Source organism: Pyxicephalus adspersus, chromosome 2 (assembly GCF_032062135.1).
Source record: "Pyxicephalus adspersus chromosome 2, UCB_Pads_2.0, whole genome shotgun sequence".
Classification (NCBI taxonomy): domain Eukaryota; kingdom Metazoa; phylum Chordata; class Amphibia; order Anura; family Pyxicephalidae; genus Pyxicephalus; species Pyxicephalus adspersus.
The window spans coordinates 70,213,877-70,238,035 of NC_092859.1; the positions used below are offsets into that span (position 1 = coordinate 70,213,877).

Genomic DNA, 24,159 nt, shown 5'->3' on the forward strand with positions numbered 1-24,159 from the left:
TGTACCCAATGGGCTTTAATGTTTGAAAGAATTACTTGGCTTTGCTGTTTATTGACAGGCAGAAGTATTTGGTCCAGTCAGGGTTTGCCTGTCTCCTTAACCTCCCTGGCAGTCTGATTATTTTTAAGTCAAAAGCAGTACATTGTTTTGCATGGAAATTTGTTGTTTAATAGTGTAGGCCTGTAATTCTTAGGAATAGCTCCCAGGTATGTGAATAATAATAAAAATAAATCATTATAAATAATAATTATACAAAATATTAAAGATATATAAAAAACAATACATTGAATTTAATAATTTAATCAAATCAAAAACACTGAAATTTGTCCAAACAAGGGTACAATATTATTGATAAAATAGTAGACACTGCATATTAGTCTTGAAGACATCTTGGGTATGGTAAATTTTGAAACATGGGACTGCAAAGTCCAACATCACAATCAGGACAGTAGAACCTGGTTTCCTTTCTGATCTTCCTCCCACTGTCATCTCTCTTCGAGCAACAAACCAGTCTCAGTTGTTGGAATGTACTCCGTGAAATGACGCCCAGTCAGGCGTTTCAGGTTGACAACTGCAACAGCATGGCATCCAGGTCTATTCACAGCCATTGATGGTGTTTGGTGGTTCTTGACAATAGGTTCAGAAACTTTCCAAATGAAGTCAGAATGACTCACAGGCCTGTCACTGTTTTATTTGTAGAGAATGTAGGCATTCCACAAATATTGTTTAAGAAGATGCCTGAAGATCTTCTTGTAGAACTTTCTTTGCTGTTTCCTCATTGCTGGGTAGAATGTCATAGCTTGGTCAGCTCTGTCGACACCTCCCATAGTGGTATTGCAGTCTATCACTACTTGTGGCTTCATTATTTCTTTCCCACCTTTTGTTCGTACCACAACAGTGGAGGCATTATAAACTGTTCTTATTAGACACACATCTTTTTTGTCACAGCATCACAGGGCCATCATTTTGTCTTTCTGCCAGGCAACCAATTCTCCTGTCTTCAGTTCTTGTTTGCAAACATTGATAGCATGTTGCCCCGGTTAGCCCTAATAGGCATCTTGTTTTGTGTTGCAGAGGAAACTCATGATGTTCAGGAGAAGTATAAAAGTTTCATTAACAAAAAAATTGAAAATACTAGAAGGTACATCTGTACCTAAGGACTGACTTTTGGTAGCGATTGACATTGAAGCAATATATTCCAGTAAACCTCGCGATAAGGGATTTTCAGTGATCAGTGAGTTCTTGAGTGAAATAAGTCAAACAATGTTAAACAAAATTGTTTTCTTCTATCGCTTTTAAAATATATGCTTACCCCAAATATTTTCACTTTTGACAGTGATACATACCTACAGGTACAGCGGGTGACGATGGGGGCATGTTGGGCCCTGAGCTATGCAAATTTGTACCTGGGGGGATGGGAAAGAGAGATGATGTCAGACGAAGTCCTCACGATATACTTTCGCCGGGTTATTTCGTGACAAAAGTATATTGTGCTTATTGTCTGTCAGGGATCAGAAGAACACTTGTTAGAAGATCTGTAAAAATAACTACAACTTAAATTTTACTATACAATACAGTAGCTCTTCCATTTCATTTCTTGACATAGAAATCTATAAAAGGCCTGATTCAATATTTTCGTCAAAATTATATCGAAAACCAACAGCAGGAAATACAATAATTTAAGCAGAGTGTGGACACCCAGAATCATTAAAAAGAAGCATACCTTTCTGCCAATATTTAGGAATAAAGAGAAATTGCTCCAGTGAGGAGGACTTTGAGTCAGCAGCAAAAGATCCTCAATAAAGATTAGTAGAAAGCGGTAAAACTACTTTAAAAAAGCATATAACAGATTTAAAAAAGGAAAAAAAACACTAATAAAAGAAGAATCCGAAATTATCGCTATTCTGCACAACATTAAATACTGAAAAATGTGTGCAGTCAGTTCTGGTCAATTCTTATAATAGACCCTCAAATTAAAAAATTTTTAGGAATCTATCCAAAGTTTACATTTAGGAAGCTACCATCCCTAAAAGATAAACTGGTACACAGTCATTATAAAACAACAAAAGAGGTAATAACATAGAGAAAGGAGGTATACATCCTTGTGGTAATTGCCAGCAATGCGAATGGATATAAAATAGGAAAGATAATATATGTATACCTGTAAGCAATATCACCAAGTTAAAAAAAAGGGTTAATCGTAAAACGAAAAGAATAGTCTATTTGGCCTTCTACAGTTGTGGATGTTTCTATGTGGGCAAGACCAAGAGGGAATTCAGAAAGCAAATTTACGAGCATAAATATGCCATAACAAATTAAAAAATAATAACATTTTCAAGCCTACATATGGGAACACAGCACAATTTTAATATCAAAGAGGTCAATATCAAGAGGTCAAATTTTCAACATTAGAACAGATATATCATGACCCAAGCGGAGGAGACTGGGATAAAATTATCCAACAAAAGGAAGCAAAACGGATTTACCATTTTAAGGCAACACAGTGCCCAGGCTTAAGTGAAATAATATGTTTCAAACTATTTATTTGAATAAATCTTTACCTTCCATTTGTATCTGTTCCTGTCTTTATAACTTCTATGTGCAATAAAAGGAGTATCGATTCACAACATAAAGTTAAGACTAACATCAAGGTCAAAATGAAAATCTGTTTGATGATGAGAAGTAATATAAAAATCCCTACATACACATTTAGCAGACTTATGGTAACAGGGATAGTTCACAAGAAAAAAAAAATCTTCTTCTTTCCCCTTTCCATTACTTTCTTCTTTCTTTTTGAATTTTTACGTGTATTACATGATGTACAGTTCTCTTTAAAAATAATACAGTATATGAATTTGTTGAATATTATTATTAAAATGACAATGTATCTGACAAGTAGTTGTAAATAACAATTGAGTTCATGTATGCACGTATAGCAATTGTATAGGACAATGTTGACAGGTCATAAATCATTGTATGAAATTGTAAATAGCCAATGTATTTTTGCACTTATATCTGAAAATGAATGTCCCTGGTACTGGATATATGGGGCCAATCCCTGTACTATGTAGGGCTTACACTCTTTCCACCTGTCAACAACATCAAGGCATAACTTCTCTTTCTCACTGAGGTGACACTTCCCATACTCTTTCTGCACTCTTAGGAATGATGGCTGCCTCCTTTCTTGACCAGTGATAGCTTATTAAAGCTCTCAGAAGCTGGGGAGAATACACGTTCATCAGTAAAGCTGATGATCCAGCAAACCTGGAATGGATCTGTTCCAGGATTGAAAACATTTGTTGACAAACAGCTAATGACTTTTAGAAAATCCATTCTAGGTTTGCTGGATCACCCAGCTTCACTTATGAAAGTGTATTCTCTCCAGCCTTGGAGAGCTTTAATAAATCAGGGCCTATGCAAGAGGATCAAAGTGAAGTATATGCCAAGATTTAGGATGCACCCCCTAGCCAGTGATTGACAGGAAGCATATGCCTAACTACACAGTGCAGGTTACCATGGTAACCTGCATTGACAGACTACGTAACAGCGTTTTCGGTGGATGCATAGGGTGGAACAGGAACTCCTTATAAGGGTGATCCGTTCACACACGAAACACTGCCACACTGAAACGAAGCAAGACGACGTGAGATTTTGTAGCAGACATACATGGAGACATTCTAGGCAGCAATATAACAATAAGAAAACTGTTAGTAACTTGATAGAAATATAAGAATGAGTAGTAAATGTAATTTAAATAAGGAGTAACAGTATTTCCTAATTTAAGTAGGTTTGTTCATATATCTTGAGACAACAAAAGAAAAAAGGAAAACCCTAGGTGTCTTCAGATGTATATGATTTTGAAAACATAATCCCTTTGTATTCTAAATATACTGTAGGAAATACTGAGTTTGAAGACAAGGTATTTGCAATAGATTTTTGATTTCCATGATTCACAATATAATATATTAAATGGGCACAACATAATTATAATGGATACTCAGTCCTCCTTTTATAATCAATCATTCACAATACACAAGGTGTGTATAATTGGGATAACAATAATCCCAAGCACAGGTGATTAATTGAAGAAAATTGTTTAACTATATTTACAGATAGAGAGATACACTAAACCATGAATGGTACACATTTGGTGCAATATGGATTATGAAATAAGTTTCAGTAAGAAATCAATAAAACATAATATGGAACATGCAAATTTGCCTTACCTTCATATTTTATTATAATAAGGACATTACTTGGTCACTACTTATGTGGTAATATCTCCAGCTGTCGCTGTCCTCTTCGCTTTATACCAAATTAAGTGGGAAGGGCGTCGTCTTTCCATTTTTACGTGTGTCAATGTGACAATGATTTTAATAATGTTTGTGTATGTTTTTTTAAAAATGTAATTTTAATGTTATCCAATAAAAAAGTAACTACTTTTATATAACTAATGGTCATTTTTGGCCTGAAAAGTCCTACAAGTGGGTGATTCACCAAATATTGGCTTTTGGAAGTATAAAAGTTGTTGGTTCTGACACAATAGCCCTTATTTAGCAATAGTTCAATGAGTGAGAGAACAGAAGATGTTGCCATTCCATAGTTGCTGTATTTTGGATTAAATTGTGTTCCTTTTCTAGTGTATAGGACTGAATTCCAAATGTAGCCAGTTGAGGATTTGCACAGCATGTAGGATTTTACGCCAAATGGTGCTCTTTGATGCAATGTATTCCACCAAGCTGAGCCTCCCCTTGTAGGCCATTAGACTTTCAGCCGTGCTGATGTCTCTTTCTGGCACATAGAACTGTTGGAAATCTTTTTTGGAATCATTTGGGATACTTGGATACCTAATATCCCAAACTTGGTTTGGGATATTAGGATGAGTTGTTTCATCAAACTCTGTTGTTTGTGTAGTGTAAATATTTCATGATCAGAGTAAATCTGTACTCTGACATGACTGTGGCAAGAATGGAGTGGCAAGTAATTTATTGGTAGACCAATACCACTTCTGCAGGGGTTTGCCCACCACTCCCTGAAGTATCACTAAGCCCAGAAATAGCAAAATGTCATCTTTGGTCGCTGGTTCCCACTTTCTGCCTCTTGCAAACCTCAGGTGTGGGGCAGCTAATTGTTGTTCAGTGTATCTGTTTGACTCAGCAACTATTTTTTCAATAACTTCATCGGTCAGAAACAATTGTAGGTATGCCAAGGGGTCGTCGCGTTTAGCATCTATTTTCATACCAGGTGCTCCAGTAAATGTAAATTTTGGGGGCACTCCCTGAGCTGCATTAAGGTCAAGAGAGCACCAAGTTCAAGCTCAGATTTGTTGCTGTGTTCACTTTCACAGTCTGATGACAAGTTTCCTGGTAAATCACTATTGCTCAAATTCACAAGTGATTCTAAATCACTACCGCTGTTCTCTAACTGTTCAAAAACAGCTTTTGCGCTGGAGAGACGCCTTTTGGATGGCATGGTGTTCAAGTTTCCAGTAAGAAGTCAGAGAAAAGTGTTCAAATGAGGAAATGGTCAGGAAAAGTTCAGGAAAAGATCAGACCAAGGTCAGGGCTGGCAGTGGACAAAGAGTAAATCAGGGCCCTAGACAAAGCTGTTGGATGCACTAATAGATAAACTTTTGGATTTATTTTTTATAACTTAATCACTGTGATCAATATGTTAAAAGCAGATTACAATGTAATCAGCTTTTAAATTTCTCATCAGGCCAGGCCTCCCCAGCGTACCAATGCTTTACGCTTCACATCGATTAAGCCGAGGATGCAATGCAGAAGCCGGCCAGGGATCGTTGGAGGATGCCACTGGATCGTGGGGAGCAGGTAGGAATTTTTCAATGCCACCCCGAGTGTGGCTTTGGGTTAATGCTTTTGGTACTTAAAATTCACCCTGAGCCACAGCCAGGGGGGTTATATATATATATATATACAGTGATGTGAAAAAATTAAAACACCCCATGAATGAAAGCCTGTGTGTTTTTGCAACATTATTGGACATATGGATATTTAATGTCAAATTTAACAATACTGGAAGTATTAAGTACCTTACCTAAACAATTAAAACTAAAGAAAAGACTTTTCAAAAGTTTCTGTAAATTGTAATTCTACAAAAATGCAATTTCTGGTGAGGAATAAATTAGCACACCCCTACCTTTATTCCGACTTAAAATGTCTCAGATCACACACAGGTACGTGAGGTGCACATGATTAGAACACAGTTACTCAGCATTTTGAAGGAGGGTTGCCCTATTCAAACCTTGGAAATTTAGTTTGGAGGACTTCTGACTGTTGAGGTGAGGGTGAACACCATGGTGAGATCAAAAGAGCCATCCGAGGCCTTCAGAAAGAAGATTGTAGTAGCTTTTAAGTCTGGTAAGGAATTTAAAAAGATCTCAAAGGAATTTGAAATTATCCATTCCACTCTCTGGAAAATAGTCTACAAGTGGAGGACATTCAAAACACCTGCCAACATGCCCAGATATGGTTGTCCAGGCAAGTTCACCCTAAGAGCAGACCACAAGATGCTAAAAGAAGTCTCCAAAAACCCTAAAAAATCATCATAGGAACTACAGCAGGCTCTTGCTACTTTTGATGTGAAAGTACATGCCTCTACAAATCGAAAAACACTGCACAACTTTTGTCTTGCATGGGAAGTGTGCAAGGAGGAAACCTTTGCTCTCTAAAACAAACATCAGGGACAGATTAAAGTTTGCCAGAGTGAATGTGGATAAAGACCAGGCCAGAAGTGTCATGGTCTGTGGATGCTTTGCTGCAGCAGGACCTGGCCAGATCACCATCAGAGAAACCATGAATGATATTATGTATCAGAGGGTGCTTGAGGAACATATGAGACCATCTGTAAAAATTGATAGAATTGGACCCCGTAACACAACAATGACCCAAAACTTACCAGTAAATCCACCAAGGACTGGCTTAAAACTAAGAAATGGTGAGTCCTAGAGTGGCTGAGTCAAAGCCCAAATCTTAATCTGATTGAGATGCTATGGGCACAGCTGAAAGAATTCTGCATTGCGGAGTGAGGCAAAATTTCCTCAGACCAATGTCAAAGACTGGTAGATGGCCACAAGAAGCTTCTAACTGCCGTTATTTCAGCTATTAGGGGGTAGGGCATTCTAACTTTTTCCTTAGGATACACATTTTTGTTTATATATTTTAATGAGTAAATCAAGGTAATTTTTGTTTACCTGCAATTAAATCACTTTCTTTGCCAGAGATAAATAAAAACAATCAATATGTGAATATATTTTTTAATAAAGAACTGAATATTTAAAGGGGTGTCCTAATTTTTTTCACATGACTGTATAAATATATATGACTGTGTAATTTTTATGTATATACATGACTGTATATACATAAAAATTCCAGAAGCTTTAGTTAAAAATTGCTACAACATAGCAAGAATTTTAAGCAATCCATGCTTTTCATAATATATAGCTAGTGAATTCTATTTATGTCTTTTTTTTAGCATATAGTGTACACCAAGTGATAGGAGGTTGTTCAGCTTTACCTTCCAAACATATAAAACTTTGATCCTTATATTGCAGCACACTTTGGATTTTATTCAAGAGAGCTTGACATACAAAGTAGGCTATATATATAGTGAAATAATGAATACCTAAGATTTTATTTTCCCCAATTGAAACGGAGAAAATAGTATTTTTTGTTACTATAAAGCTGTGTTTCCTATTATTATAATGGTATTTGTTGTACATTTATATGTATACTGTATGTAGACTGTATATGTATACTGACTAAAGAAAGTCAGTGTTCTTGCATTTGCCTTACCGAAGTAGATAGTTCGTTTTAATTCTTTTGGAGTCAAATGTTCTAGACTTCAGATGCTAGCCTGCCAATGTTTTTCTCATAATTAATGTATGTTAAAATGTTTAAAATTGTATACCATCTAGAATTTAGGTACTGTGTGCTTTAGGAATCAAATGTTGGTGATTGCTGTTATTCTTCAAAGAGCTTCAGTTGACATAAAATGCTGAGAGATTAGGTTAAATTGGTATTATGTTGTTTCCTAATTAACTTTAAGTGTATAGTCATTGAATGTGTGTTAATGTTTTATTTGTTTGCATGCATTATTTTTATTTATACATGTGCGTGGCAACCTACATATTGGATGAAATACTGCTCTTTTTGTACGCTCTAAAGCAGGGGTGTCAAACTCAAATACACAGAGGGCCAAATATAAAAACTTAGAGAAAGTCGGGGGCCAACCTTGAAATTTATTGAAAAAAATCAAGGAAATTTTTCCTTCTCATTAGATATAAACCCTTTTCATATGGAAACAAAGAGGTTTTGCTTCACATTCAATATGGAACAAGCTTATAATAAAGAAAGAGGCATAACATTTTTTTTTTTTATTTATTAAAAAATCTCATGCCTTTTTCTCTATTTGTAGCCTTCAGAGTTAAATTTCAATGATAACCTTTTTGCACAGGCTATCAATAATAATAACAATATTCTTTTTCAATGAAAATCCAATCATTTATGTCCATGGGGTGGTGCTGGAAATGCCAGATGCGGCCAATGCGAAGCTAAATCTTATGAGTGGCCCGCCGCTAAAACTCCTTCTTCATTGAAATAGCGCCGCTACTAAAATTCCCGGCATTATTTGTGTCTATAAAACAGTCCAATGCGGGGCCACGCATAGGCAGAGAGGCCGCTGGTCTATAGATGCGAGTGATGCCGGGAATTGTAGTAACAACGCTATTTCAAAGCAGCTGCGGGCCAGCTGCAGTTCATATTAAGGATTCCTAAAACAAGGACTTTGGGGGCCAGAGTTTGAAACCCCTGCCCTAGTGTTTAGTGTTTAGTGGGACCTTCAGTCCTATTTTACTAACAGGAAATAAAGGAAAGAAGACACAATTATTTACATAAACATTTTATTGAAAAACAAATGTACGATTTGTAAAGTGCATACAGCTTTTTGTACAATAGTGGCACAATATGCAGAAAGAATGAGGCTAAGCTACGAGGGCAATTTTCAGTTGTGTAACCCCTAAATTCTGCATAACCTTTGCACTGTTTACATAAGTGATTTACAGCCATTCACTATTCTGGACAATTGTATGGGAATTACATGTAGTTGATATGGTCGATGTGTAAATTCACATGATTAGATTTGCACCACAAATTACATGGTAGAGTGCAAGGGAATGGCTGCAGCTCACTGCCACAACAGTTATAAAAGACTCCAGGGTTATTTCCTAGTTTACAATGCATGCAACTAAAAATTGTCTATGTAGTTTAGCTCTAGGGGTCATTTTGAGTTCCTTATCACTTACATTAAACCCAACAAGCAGTATCTCAAATCAACTTTCTTTATCTCTGTGTACTACAGAAATATAGGGTTTCCCTTTTTACAACACAACAGTCACAAAATCACAGCAGTGTTGTACTGGCACCATATATACAAAGTCATACAATTTGTAACAACCTGGTTTATCCATCAATATTATTTATCACAGCAGGTCATCAATATTCATCTCAGTAGAACGTTGCCACTTGCAGAATTCTATAAGTAGGAAATACATTACAGCTAAGCACTTGCTAAACCATCATTGATTGAAAGACCCTCTACATAGACATATTCTTTCGACAACATTCATACAAAGTAGTCTTTTATCCACATTTAAAAGCAGTAAACATAAATTAGAACTTGCTGGAACAATAAAAACCTTCTTATTAATACCCAGGCCTATTTCAAGGGAAACTTTCAATATACAATTATTGGAGCAGTTATTGCTGAACTTGAAGTTGTAATTTCCAGGGTTATCATCTTTCCTTTACTACTTGGTAAACCAATAACTTTGAACATGTGCATATAAGGTGTCACCGAGTAGTTAATTAAAGATCAGGATGAAAGCCCCAGAACATGCAAATTTAAAAGAAGGTCAATTGAAATATTTCCTTTATTTTTTCACATAAAGATTACCTTCAAGAAGGTTGTGCAACTACATTAACCCCTCAATAAATAGGTCATGGTCTTATAGTAAACTAAGGTTTAACTAAAAATTACTCTACTTATAGTAGAGTATCATTTTGCACTTTCTTATTGCACAAGTCTGATCATATATTTATTTTTAGAACTGTAGATATACAAAACCACACTAATTTATCTTCTGTTTTAATCAGTGGGTGGTCAGTAACCAATAGATTGCCAGGACCACTAGGCAGCTATGAAACTTTGTGGCAACATTGGTATAGTTTTGTAGCCACACTAATTGTAGTGCACAGCTTGGTACTGGAAGCAGTACTGCATGCTTACATCAATGACTTTGCATAGAGACTCTAATGAAACAGAGGTATAGTTTTATTCACACAGTTTAGTGTTTTGGAAGAGCAAATACTACTCAGAAGTGCAACCCATTCAGCGTACATTATTTGTTTACTGTATTAGTCATCAGCCATTCCATTTCATCTTTGGTAGTAGTTAGATGTCATTAGGTTGTTTTTACCAACCTAAGTAAAGACCATTAACCTATCCTAGAGCATGAAGTTGTCATATCATGTGCATGTGAGATGTAATCCATCTGAATATTCCAATCTGTTTACAAAAGTTTACTTTACTCTAGTAATAGAAATTATTTTACACATCTTTAAGTGTCTAGGACACAAAAATCCATCTTTTTTCCGTTTGTTAGTGTGGTTTATTATTTGAACACCTTCGGCTTGTGCTTAGTCTGCGCACCGGGTGAACAAACATTTTTGTCCTGTATTATCAGACCCCCCATTACAAATACTTTCACAATGTGAACAATTCTTGTTTTTCCATGTTTTTTTACGGTTTTAAAATATTGTTTTACGGTTTCTTCGCTTCCCATTCCTGAAAGAAAAAGAATTTCACATGTCAGTACAATGTAAGTTAAACGACGGGTTTTAAGAGCACAAACACATAAGCATTTTTCAAATGAAACAGTTTGTTTCAAACTGCAAAATTTCTACTGATGACCTTAACCTGTTTTATATAGGCTCATATTGTACACTTTGTGGCAGGGGATAGAAATAGTAAGCTAATTTTCCAGAACATGACACAATATAGAGAAATCATATGTTAATGTATACCAAATCCTGTCTTTTAATGAAAGTACCAAATCATACAATTACTTACAGCTTTTTACCTTTCCATTCCTCTGCTGTTCTTAGACCTGGAATCGTACAAATTATTTGACGACAATCTGTTTTAATGTACATGCTCCATAGGCTAGCCAGGATAATGCATGTTAAAAGAAGAGCTGTTTATGTCTTCAATACAACACTTGGGAGCATCAAACCTGTGCTTTTGTTCTCTTAGAATCATTTCTTGTATACATGTTTCTAGAAACCTTGAAGAAGGCATGTGCAATATAGAAATAGTGATATTATGCCTAATGACAATGACTGCAACAGTAACATTTTGAATTTGTAAACAATATATTTAATAGGTGATCTACCTGTTTACCCAGTGCAATTTCTAGCACTGATGCCTAGGCATATATGAACTAGAAAGTATGTTAGGAGCTCAGTAATGTGTTAAAATTATGCAAACATGTATCTCTATGTTATTGCTGTGATTTATTAGTGCACAATGTTGGGCAATTGTGCAACTGTGACTTTTAGTTCCAAACAAATAACCATACATGTAATAAACTGCCCTAAAAAGGAGCGCCAGTAATGCTGTGGATATGACCTCAACAGTGAAGTAGCCTACCTTGGCTTTTTGTAACACCTTCCCTTTACTGCTTGTTGCTATAGAAGGGGATCTGCGTCTCAGCTCTGCTGCACTGTTAACAGGTACAGGGCGTTCACTTTCTTGCTGTGTCTTGGGGATCTGTAAAGAACATTGAAGTTGGTGATTCTCACAAAAACGAATTTAACTGTAAATAAATGAAGGATATTATAATATTTTCTTGTAAATGATTTTGCTATCAATATTATACTGCATTGGCTCGTTTTATGTTGTACAGCATTTGACCTAATCCAGTGCAACCAAATTTTGCAGAAACTTGTCATGACCAGAATACGGAAGGTATATTTGCTGCCTTTTTCTTATAAAGAGGCTAGCAGCCTGTTATACTGGCAAGCAATATTTTAGAAGTCTTTATTTAAAACAATGTAGTAGGGAAGGAATCCATCATGAAACCATCACAGATCATAGCACAATCTTTTCTCATGTATGAATACATTTGTGTCAATCCAAATTTGCAATATGGCTTTGGAAAATGGAAAGATTCAAAATGACATATCAAAAATACCTTACTGCACAAATCTGTTTACTTACAGGATTTTCAGGTTTTCCAGTCACCGCCAGTCCAAGAGAAGGGCCTCCAGCAAGAGATTTCTTCAGGTTTTCTTTTACTTCTGTAAGCTGGAGCTCCAGGTCTACACGACTCTTCTCATTGTCCTTGCACTGTTCTTCTAGTGAGGCCAGCTTCACCTCAAGGTCTTGTTGCTGCTTCCCTTAAATCAAAGTGCAACTGCTGTGAGTAATGTTGCCATCACGTAGGAAATATTTGGGAATTATTTCTTTTCAAAAGAATATCCAAAACTTTTTGGTTTTAAAGAATAAAGGGAAAGGTTACACTCCAAATTTTAATGCTGTCTGCATTCCCTTGGGGAGAAGTCATCCCTGGTATTTGTTCTAGTGACCTTTGTCAATGAAACAGAAAGTATAGGGGAATCCAACTTTGTATGTTTTTGATTGGTGAAGGAAATGCTTCTCATAAATTTCCCCACTCTATTCAAAACTAAAATAAATGCATATTAAAAAGTTTGCCTGTATTTTTGTTTTTTCTTCTTTTTGTATTATGCAATCTGTATTATATGAAAAACGTTTCTCCAATAAAAATTATCATTCAAAGAAGTGTTACCTATAAACACATTAACTACTGACAACTAAATTTCTGATGTAGCTGCTATTGAAAGTCTTTTTGGTTTAATATAATATTAGTATCCACGTAAGGTCTTTCTCTACAGCATTGTAGTGACCCTCTTTATTAGCACCCCTTTATTACAGGAAGGTAACGTTAAGAATTAAGAGGTTAATCTCAGTGCATTCTGGACAGTTCTAGAAATAGTTCTCTCCAGGGAGTGATAAACCCAGCCTTAGCAACCAGTCACTGCGCATCAATTTTTGGACCTGTGACACTTTTTGGTGCCTTTTTAAAGAGGCTTCTGACAAAAGTTAAATATGTAGAGAACTGTGCTAAAGGAGGGGAGGAGAGGGTTGCCATGCATTACTGATGAAACTAATAGAATCAGGGCTGCTCTACCACCTCTGGGGCCCGGCTAGGCCAGTGGGGCCTGAAGACTGGACCGCTAAGGGGATGAGCTGAATTATTAGTGGTTAAGGAATTGGCTTCAGCATGGAGAATCTAAAGGATGGGAACGAGAATAGAGGTGCTTAGGACAGGATATTGTAGTAGCAGAATTTAGGACTGCCATCCACAGGGGGAACCCACTCCACAGCAGGAATGCTTCTCTCACATGTCACTACAGATTTAAGAAAAGATGCTAAAGCTTTTCATATCTACAGCATGGGATGCTTTTGTATCTAAAATGCTGCTACGCTCTGCTACCCTAACCCTCTCCCTATATTTGTTGACTTAAACCCCTAAAAATGGCTTTGCAGAAACCTTTGTGAAGTTCTTGTGCCACACTGCTGGGGGGACCCTGGCATAAACTGGTCATCCTTTATGAGGATGAGTGCTACATGTGTGTCTCTAAGCTGATTTTGTGGGTCATATTTGCTGATATAAATACTTCTTTAGGAACTCTATTATATCAGCATGGATAGACTTTAAGCCAGTGAAGAAAACTGTGGGAGAGAGGAATGAAGTCTTTTTTTTTTAACTGAAAAACTGTTTATATGCTTAGTACTCCGTACTCTGTACTTAGTGATGTCCCATTTGTCTTTTTTTGGAAAGGGAAGATTTCCAAAAAAAAAAAACTTAATATGGGGGAAAAAATCTTCAAAGTTAATCAAAGTTAACTTTGTAGTCTAAATTGTGGGATAAATCTTTACTTCAGCCTTTGCTATTATTGACAAAAATGCACCATTTACCTGTACTATTTTTTAGACGTTCTTTCAGCTCTCGTCTTTCTTTCCTAATGGCTACCAGCTTGTTCCGGATGGCCTCCTTCTCCTTTTCTAGACGTTCTTTTTCCATAACAAATTTCCGTGCATCTTCCTCAGCTCTGTTTTTGCCATATTTATATTGGTTGGCATCTGAAACAAGTAGAACATATATGAAAAATATTCTATAAAAATGTAAGCTGTATGTTTGCTATGTAAAATAATTACTTGGTAATATCCCCATTTACAAATCATTTCTGTATAGGATTAGAAATCCTCTTATGTATCTTCTTGTCTGGAATTACTTATCTATATCGTCTAAAGAAGTATAAAAAGGGCTTACTTGAAGCATGACGCTTGACCTTAACCTCGGTATCCACTCGCCGGGACTTTTCGCTACAAGAAGAGGCGTGGCGTTTTACCTGCGCTCCACCTTGTGTGCGCTTAGGATCTTCCACCTGGAAACATATCCACAAGCAACAAAAATTAACATTTTGAATGTACTGATCATAAGAATTCATAATTATTTTGTAAAAATGAACATCATCAATAATAAAATATATAATAAAATACCTGTACTTCACCTCTGCTAAGAATATATAGAGATAGCATCACATCTAGGTTATTTCAAAGAAAACCAAGAATAAAGTGTCACAATCCCCATTATTTAGAAAGCACAGAATTACATATGTAAAGAGAAAAAAACTGTTTACTTTAAATGGAAATTAAGAAACTAGCAGTTTAAATTACCTTTTCATAGGCCACATCATCGTAGATTCGCGAGTCACTACTACTGCTATGTGAAGATTTTGCCCACCTAAAAAAAATCTACTTTAAGATTACTTCTCAAAATGACATAGCAGAAGGTATTGTATTTATTAATGACTGTTGCATCTGACGATTTCACAAACTGAGAAAATATAGGATTTGCTCCTAGTTTTACTGCAGATTTCCAACTGCAATTACCTAGATGGTGGTAATTAACAGGTTGGTCCTAATGTATTCTGGATAGTGAAGACTGAAAATTTGCTGTATAATCCAGTAGAGATCTTTGTGCTTAAATTTACAGACCAGATGTGGCTTTTAAGAAGCTTGCCCCACTCTTCTTTTTGAAATTTTTAAATATATCTTATTTTATGGAGACTATAAAAGGAAAGGACAGAACATGGAAATGATCCCAATATTCTCAAATTGACAGCAACATACAGGACAAGAAGATTGTGTTGGAGTTTTGAAAACATGTAAGAACTCAGGATTGATACTGCGATTTCAGATTACTAAATTAACCCCACCATATCGCAGGATGGGGTTATTCTTTAATTCTAGACCAGCATGGGAAAACTTGGGTTATCCAGAAAACCTGGAAATGATTTTCTAAAAACAATTCTAATAGCAATTCTAATTCTAATAATTGGCAAATCTTTTGAATCCTGAGGCAGATTCATTCTAGGATGACTGGATCATCCAGGTTCTTTCATGACAGTCTATCTTCTCTAGTCTTGGTGAGCTTTCATAAATCAGACTCTCTCTGTATGTGAAAAAGGCTAAAGTTGTAAGCTTTTGCTCCCACACTTTTACTAGACTTGAAGTGATACAATGTCTACATGTGTTCAAGGAATAATCCAGCAAGTTTTTAACTTAGATATACTGTATATTTGTGGTACTGAATAAGCAACTTGGACACTGTTAGAATAACACTGTTTAAACATAGAGTAAAACATGCAGCAAAATTGGAGTATGGAACCTAAAATCATTAATGTGACTTTCCAGTTTACACCACACTTCACAATACCAAGAGGTTTAATTAAACAAATGAATACTTACAGGAAAGAATGACGCACGGCAGTGACAATGTTGGCTATTGTTTCAACATCAACATAGTCATAGTGCAGAGCATCAGGTTTGGTATTTGAGCCAGTCTGAGCTAGCAGTAGTCCCAGCCATCGACCCATTTCTTCAGAGGAGCTAGCCTACAGTAAAATAGAAAGTAGTAGAAATAAAGCACAATTCTTATATATTGCAAGAGTACCATGTTATAAAGTTCAGGGTCTAAACCTCAAAACAAAATGTATGTATTGCAGCTTGGCAATCCTTAGATGTGATGACCTTAAAGTAAAAATAAATTGTTTATTCATAGTAATCAGTGATTTCAACAGAACCTCCTGGCAACAAAAATTATCCTGATTTCCAAATACAGCCCCTATTTATTTTTAAATATTATAAATATAATATTTTAAATAAGCAAAAGAACGCTAACTGATAAATGCTAAATGTCTTCTGCCAACATCCAGCTCAAAATACCTAGCCAGGATTTTCGAATGCCCAGTCTTAGTTTCCAGTCATTGATATATTGAACCAAAGCTGCACACAGGTAGGCTTCCCAGCTAATAATGTGACTGTGAAGTTAATTAGTTTGACCAGATTTTTTTTACACAAGGTATTTTATTTATATTCCACTTCAACAATTTAGACTATATTGTTAGGTCTGTTACAAAAAATCCCAAAATTTTTATTTTACTGGCAGGTTGTATGCAACAAAACAGAATGAAAATTGAGGGGGATAAATACTTCAGCAAGCAAGAGTAGCAATACACTACAGGATATTATGACAATGGAGTACTTGCCTCTAAAACACAGACTTCTTGGTTTTGACGTAAGATTCGGAAGGCAAATGGATGCTTTGGTCCAAATCCTGGTGACACCTCACAGCCCCGCAGTGCAATAGAATTAACGTGAGTTCTTAGATCATTGCGATCCTTGTGGAAGTATAATGTATAACCCTTTAAACGACACCAACGTTCCTTCCAGCACTGGTTTACAAGTACATTCAAAAAACCTATGTAAGACAGCAAACAGTTTATAAGAGGGGATGTTAACAATCAATGTCAAGATAACATTTTTTGTATAACTGTATAACTAATAAGATTGCCATAATTGTACATTCCTGACATTCAATATGAAAGCTTAATGACAATTTGGTCTACACATAGACCCAAGTTAAACACCTTCTGTCATCGGCTCATCCGGTTTACAGCACGTCTGTTTATTTTCTTGTCACTGGATTATTGTGAGACATATAATCTTTCTGACATGTACTATAATATTAACAATATTGTGCAAATTGTTCAATACGGCATTAAAGGCAAAATTCATATTTGCTGGATGTGGGTTTTAATGTAAAACAAATGTTTGTTATGCTAAGATCTATTTGCTGAGAAAACTTAAATGAATCAATCACTCATGGAAGAAAACATCAAGTCAAACTACTAATTTTGTTAGATTGAAGGGTTTGGGGTTGGGGCAAGTAGGAATGTACTTACAACATGATGACTTTTCTCAAGCAATCTCCTCCCTTATTAATCCCTAATTAAATGTAAATAAATACATGCATTCATATATCATATATACATACATACATACATTCATCCCTGTGCTGTTTAATTTATTTGCCTTTTTGGATCATTCCTTGCTTATACAGACTGACATAATTCAACATTCTTGCCAGTAAAATAACTGGCTACACTTTACATGAAAATGTAATATATAACAGTTTAGTAGTCTTTGTAGTAGTCTTTGGATGTCTTGGCTGCAATTTTTTTTTGTTTTAGGAATGATTTCATTTATTTTCAGTTGGTAATATTGCTAGTAAAACTCCCACGGGGACAGAGCTCCTGTAGTGTATGTACTGTATAAATAGAAGAGCAACACTGTCACCCTAACTTGCTTTCCTGATTAGGACTTAAGGAAAAGGTGTTCTATATTTCACAAAAGAGAGCTGTGAATCCTTATAAAATTGTTTGAGATTTAAGCTTAGTATACAGGAAGATTCAATGGAAATTCTAGCAAAACTAAAACATGTTTTCTGTACTTGCACATAATGCACTTAGCCTAAAAAGAGAAACAAATGTAGTCACCATATCTAGGGACTGGTAAGATGCAATATCCTACAGTTTTGTTCCTAGGTTTAGCTATCCTTTAAGCAATGTGCCCCTATTTTAATTTGAGTCCTTGCAGGACCCTTCTAATTTCTCCCTAGAATTCCTACAGATAGGAACAGTGAGGGGATGAAATTAATATGAATTGTAGTTCCAGGAACAAATGTGAGCATCTCCCCTTTTTGTGAAAGCTGTGAAAACATATGATGATTATTTGCATGAAAAAAATAAACCACATTGATGGGAATGGCAGAACCTCCTTTGATGGAATTGGTTGATACTGCAACCGTTCATTTTGTGGTTGTGTTTGATGTGCATAATACAGCTCATTTTAAACATAAATATTACTGCCTGTGGAAGAACAAAGAAACTACGAATCATGATCGCGCTAAAGGTCAGATGATGCTATTAAGATTTATTTTGTGAATATTTAAGTCCATACCGCAACAAGGCACATCTTCATCTGTGGATGAGGTGTGCTGTTCCTCTGCAGATTGCTTCTTTTTGGAGAAACTAATTATCCTTGTAATTTTCTTCCCAGCTGCCCGACTCATGGAGCCTTTCAATTCTGCCAAGCCACTTCTTCGACACTTTGCTATGGGTAAAAATAAAAGAAAATTTGTTTTGGATATACAACCCTAAAGTTTGAAGGTAACTCCATCCTTGCAAATTTCTGTTTTAGATGAAATTTCATGCCAAACTCCACACCAAGTTTATGAGTTTTTTGATTGTGTCTTGTGATGCAGTCCAACCTTCCAGACCACATATCCACGTCAGTGACCTTATTTTTTACTTTTATAAAGATTAATAGATCACAGTCACCAACCTGCTCTTAGCTTGGAATTTGACATCAAAGTGTATGGGCCTACAAGTATCTATATGATTACACAGTGCATACAGTTATACCTCAGCAAAAATCAAACACTGAATGCCTATATAACATATATTTTACAAATATGCATTTAATGTGAAGATTACCATTGTCCCTGTTTTCTTTGCCACTACTTGGGGAGCTGTTGTCACCGTTTGCTGCACTGTCAGAGTCAGATGTCTTGTCATGGGACAACCTCTGCGGGAACAGAAACAGCACATAAATTACAAAACAGAAGATTCAAAATGATACATTAATAACTAAATATGTTCTTCATCATTCTCATATTAATATTCTTCATAATAAAAAACCATTACCCTTCTTTTTTGTTGTCATGAACCAGTTCTTTACCTAAAGCGTACCTAAACTCAGAATTTTCACTTTACATAAAAGGGTAGACAATTCTTTTATGTAAGGTAAAAATTCAGTTTTTTTTTTTTTTTTTTAGGTGCAACACCCTCCCTAATTCTCTGTCGGGAATGAATGAGAGCACAAAGCCTCCCGGGATATCTACGTCAAGCATCCTGGATGGTTCTTGGGCGCTCCTTCTGTGCATGCCTGAGGATCTCGGGCATGCGCAGAAGGAGCTTTTTTGTGCTAAGAGGAAAATTTGCCGATCTAACGCATGCGCAGTGAGATCGGCTAATTTTTTTTTTATCCTATGTCACCCAATCTCACGCCTGTGTCGGGTGACGTAGAATGAAGAACCTGGAAGAGAAGATGTTGGCACCCGGAGCGCCGGCCCTGGGACGGATGCCAGGACAATGTGAGACCCGATGCCGGACACCCCCGGAGTGATCGGACTGCCCTGTGGGATTGAAGGTTTTTTTTTTTCTGAATTTAGTTTATTTTTAAGGTTACGCTGAATCTGAGAAAACATCACAGAGACCCTCTGAGCTCTCCCAGCATACAGACTGCAATCAGCCTGTCTACCTGAGCCTACTGGTGTCAGGCTGCAACTTCCCCCAGTCTCAAAGACAGGTGCGCCTGAGCCATCCTCTTTTTCTGGCCTGGAAAAAGGTAGGAGCCCTTGTTTTTCGGGCTGGATGCCTGGATCTTGCTGCAATTCTTCAGAAACACAATTACTAACTGCCTTATACAGGCCATTTAGTCCTCTAAATTTGGCATCACATATTTAATTTCTCCACAGTACATATGCATTTACATGCATTACATGCACTTGTCATTTTCTAAATTGATTTTTAGGTTTACTGAATACCTTTTATATGAATAAGACTTTTTGTGCAGCAAGAAAACAAAGGGTTCCTTCATGCTATTGATTCACCAGTAGAGGGAGTTGCTGTCATAAAAGATCTGGAGTCATTGGCCCTGATTTAATAAAGCTCTCCAAGGCTAGGTGATTTATCAAACCTGGAACGGATCTTGTCCAGGTTTCAAAACATTTGCTAGCACATAGAATATGATTTTAGGAAATCCATTGCAAGTTTTCTGGATCACCCAACTTCACTGATGAAAGCGCATTCTCTCCAGCCTTGGAGAGCTTTAATAAATCAGACTTTGGTGTTCACAAATGTATACTATTTAAGAATATTTAGGTACATTTTTGGCTTACAAGCTTAATAAGGAAAACATGTAATTGCATTACTAACACGTTGGCCCCTACCTAATAAAGCTCTCCAATGCTTGGGAGGATACACTTTCATCAGTAAAATTGGGTGATCCAGCAAAACTGGAATGAATTCCCTAAAAGTCATTAGCTATTTGTTAGCTAGATTCACTGATAAAAGTGTATTCTCTCCAGTTTTGATAAGCTTTATTAAGTCAGTCCAACGTGCCTGAAAAGATTGAGCACTATTAAAGATGAGAACTATTGAAAATAGATGTATATTACTAATAGCCTATAGAGTATGTCTGCCATTTCTGTCTGTGTTCTCATCATATATTATAGTGACCAGCACAGGGAGCTTGGCAGAATGTGAACATCTTGCAATTGTGGAATGGCTGGCCCAATAAAAATAGGTGAAGAAAAGCTTCCTCTATTAAATCTATGACATACGTTGAGTATTCTCACCTTGTCCAGATCAAGTTTATGTCCCAGAGCTGGAGAAAATGTAACTGTAGTTGGGCTACTGGCCTCCTTGATCACCTGTATTAAGATAGATGGATAATTTTATTCATCAGAGCTTTTATTTACATTGGGCTTTTCCAGAAATTTACCTTTGTAATCAAACACATGATAACATAGTCATATCGTTAAATTGATAGTCTATGAAAGCCCTCTGCATCCCTGCTTAAACACTGAATCTTATATATAATGCTGACAAGTGGACTAGTCTGAGTCTCCAGACTTATAACAAATGTTTGTGTTTGGCAGCGATTTAAGGCATAATATCAGCCAGTCTCTTACCAAATTCAGACTTTTTACAAAAGCATGATGAAACATATACTGCACTTTTACACATAATATACCAATTATTCTAGGTAAGTAAATGCTATTCCATGTATACTTTGTGCTAGGTAAGCTCACCCTCATCCATTCTTCAGCCTGCTCTCCACTCTGACACGCCAACACAAGTATCTCTGAGTTGGGGAGACAGAAACGTAGTTCATGCTTCTTACGACGGCCATCTTTTGGGACATAGGTGACATTACACAAGGGCAGTGGCATCTCCAAGTGAGGATTCTGGTCCTTAGAGCTCTTGTAACACTAAAGAAAATGAATGGTATTATGGCATTAGTAGGACTGTGTGGATAACAACATCAGAAATCAAACATGCAGAAGTGCAATATCAATTTTGATCAATTTTATTGAATGAATGCACAAATCACATGCATAAAAAACTTAGGATCCACACAAAATATAAAAGGTACCTGTGGCTTTTAGAATGATCTATATATTAGAGATTGCTAGAAATTGTAAATATATAAAGAAATGACTTAAATTTCTTTCTTTAGCAGGTGTATACTTGCAGAATAGCTTTCACTATGGTAAATTAACTCTTTGTTAATCAAACTCTGTATGTTGTGGCAAATAAAAGAACTTTTGTAAGCCAAAAAAGGATTTTTCATCTTGCCAAGCATAAGAGACTAATAATTGAAGAAATGCCTATGAAAATGTGATACAGAATAGGTACTATTTTGTAATGAGTCCCATACATAAAATAAAAGGCTACAAAAAAAAAAAAAAGTATTCCAAGGTTGAAAATTGACACATTTCAGTGTGGCACACACCATAACTAAAATGGCTAGATGGCTCATGCATATTTTTTAACTACAAATTTTGTTACATTTTAATGAATTTTATTTTATTTTTTGTTCCATTCACTTGGTAATTACTTATCTTTCTTTAGCTTTTTTTCTGTTCAGCAATTGGATTTCTGCCATGCTGTCTGGCTGCAGGGTGGTATTGCGTTATTGTGTGAGTAACAAAGCTCACTACATCAACTTTAAATGTAATATAGCTCCAGGTAATAGACTGGGGTGCACCAGCAGCTGAACTTTTCTTACTTACAGGGGCTTTTGCACTCAATAGCTGGATACTTTCTTTTCAGAAGGGGGACTGCAATTGACTATACAACCATACAATGCCTAGCAATTCACATTAAATAAGTACATTTCAGAACCTAATTATAAATCTGAAATGAAAAGAAATAACTTTATTGGTGTGGCTACAGATCAGTTTACAGATCAAAAAATTTAAAGTAGAGAAGCTCCAACTTAGCCCACTGCCAATAAATTCAAATTCCCTGGTTGATCTAAGGGCTTTCTAATTTACTAACCTGTAAGTATGTAGACTTTTCCAGGTCATTTTCTGAAAAGATTCTAAAGCTAGAGAGAACCAAACAACTAGTATTTTCAGAAAATTAAAATTAGTGGCAGCCTTAGTCTTTCTCCTAATAGATTTTTCCTGGCTGTCTTACTTGAAGGTAAATTTAAGATATATATTTTTCACTACAGTCTAGTATAATATTAGAATTTCATATGCATCAAACCAAGGTTCAGAGGTGAGGTTTTGACATTGTGCTATTGCTGTTTGAGTTCCAAAACATATTATACTGACAGCAATTAGGGCTAAGCCAATGCAAACATCACATTCTATTTGTGGTGTGCCAGACTGTGACAGCTGACAGGTCGGTTATGCTGCCTGTGCTTTTTCAGTGCTTTCCAGCTCTCTCTTCCAAACACGTTGTTCACACACTCCCGCTCTATTCACAGTGGTCACAGAAGAGTGGATGCAGGAAATCCTCTTTGGCGCTCACACTGTTTTGTACAACGTAACAGAAAATATTTTCTTCCTTCCTTCCCTCCACAGTGTCAATGTTATTGTCAAATTTGGTCACTGTCTTAACTTTAGAATGGTACCTTCCAATGCTTGTTTCTACCAAGCTTACCATGAAGAATGCTTTTTTTCTCTTACCAGTAGTTTATTGTCTCTGATTAACGTTAGCTGTTTGGCCCACTGGCCAAACCGCTTCTTGCGCAGGAGAAATGCACATATTCTGCTGTCCCGGACCAGGTGCAGAGATGCCTCTTGGGAAGGCCATTGGTGCATTTGACGCTGAGCTTTACCTTCTTCATCTTCTTCATCATACGACTCGTATGAGCTGCTCAGACCATCAGATTCATTATCTGCGCAAAAAGAAACATATAGTTTACAAAACAGTATGAAAACAAAAAATATATATAGTACCTATCTTTCAACCTCAATATGTCTTTCAGTATTTATACTGGGGGAGCCACCTCTTTGGTTACAAGAAGTATAAAAAAATGGAGGAGACGAAAGGGCTTTCTGGCTCAGAGATAACGTTTAAAAATTAATTATGTCATTCTTGCTCTTCCCCTCTATCCCATAGAACCTCTGTATGCTGTAATCTTATTGGAGTTATTTATATGCTACCTACTGCGGTTAAAATTATATTGTTACAGTTTTATTGTATGTTTCGACCCGCACTTTGCTTTTTTATATGTTGTTATGTTATTTATTATATGAAAACTCAATAAAAATTACAATTATTAAAAAAAAAAATATGTATTGATACACTCCAGTTTCATACATAATTACACAATTTACATTTGAGTTGTATAGCCATAGGACTGGGATGTTTGGTACTAGACATAGATGTTCTAACCATATCAATGATATGAAGCCAGTATGGGCTTTCTCAGGGGTTTGACTATACAGTCTATTAATAAGTGCAAAAAATATGAACAAAAAATAAGTACAGAGCATGATTAAAAGGTTATTACAGCAATATTTAAAGTATATTACGTACAATAGTACCAAGTACAGGGTTAATGCAA

General features: G+C 36.1%; 1 protein-coding gene across 1 annotated transcript in view; it reads right to left on the reverse strand.

Annotated features, from left to right (window-relative positions):
• Positions 1 to 8,903: 8,903 nt before the first annotated feature.
• Positions 8,904 to 24,159, reverse strand: part of AFAP1L1 (actin filament associated protein 1 like 1) — a 53,676-nt gene continuing 38,420 nt past the window's right edge. Inside the window, exons 6-18 of the mRNA XM_072400960.1 lie at positions 23,276 to 23,487; positions 21,386 to 21,565; positions 20,930 to 21,004; positions 19,005 to 19,095; positions 18,469 to 18,621; positions 16,716 to 16,927; positions 15,916 to 16,061; positions 14,842 to 14,908; positions 14,435 to 14,549; positions 14,080 to 14,244; positions 12,298 to 12,476; positions 11,728 to 11,847; positions 8,904 to 10,863 (exon numbers count right to left, since the gene is read on the reverse strand). Coding sequence (XP_072257061.1) covers positions 10,840 to 10,863; positions 11,728 to 11,847; positions 12,298 to 12,476; positions 14,080 to 14,244; positions 14,435 to 14,549; positions 14,842 to 14,908; positions 15,916 to 16,061; positions 16,716 to 16,927; positions 18,469 to 18,621; positions 19,005 to 19,095; positions 20,930 to 21,004; positions 21,386 to 21,565; positions 23,276 to 23,487 — 1,739 coding nt within the window. The 3' untranslated portion in view covers positions 8,904 to 10,839. The remainder of the gene's footprint in view (positions 10,864 to 11,727; positions 11,848 to 12,297; positions 12,477 to 14,079; positions 14,245 to 14,434; positions 14,550 to 14,841; positions 14,909 to 15,915; positions 16,062 to 16,715; positions 16,928 to 18,468; positions 18,622 to 19,004; positions 19,096 to 20,929; positions 21,005 to 21,385; positions 21,566 to 23,275; positions 23,488 to 24,159) is intronic.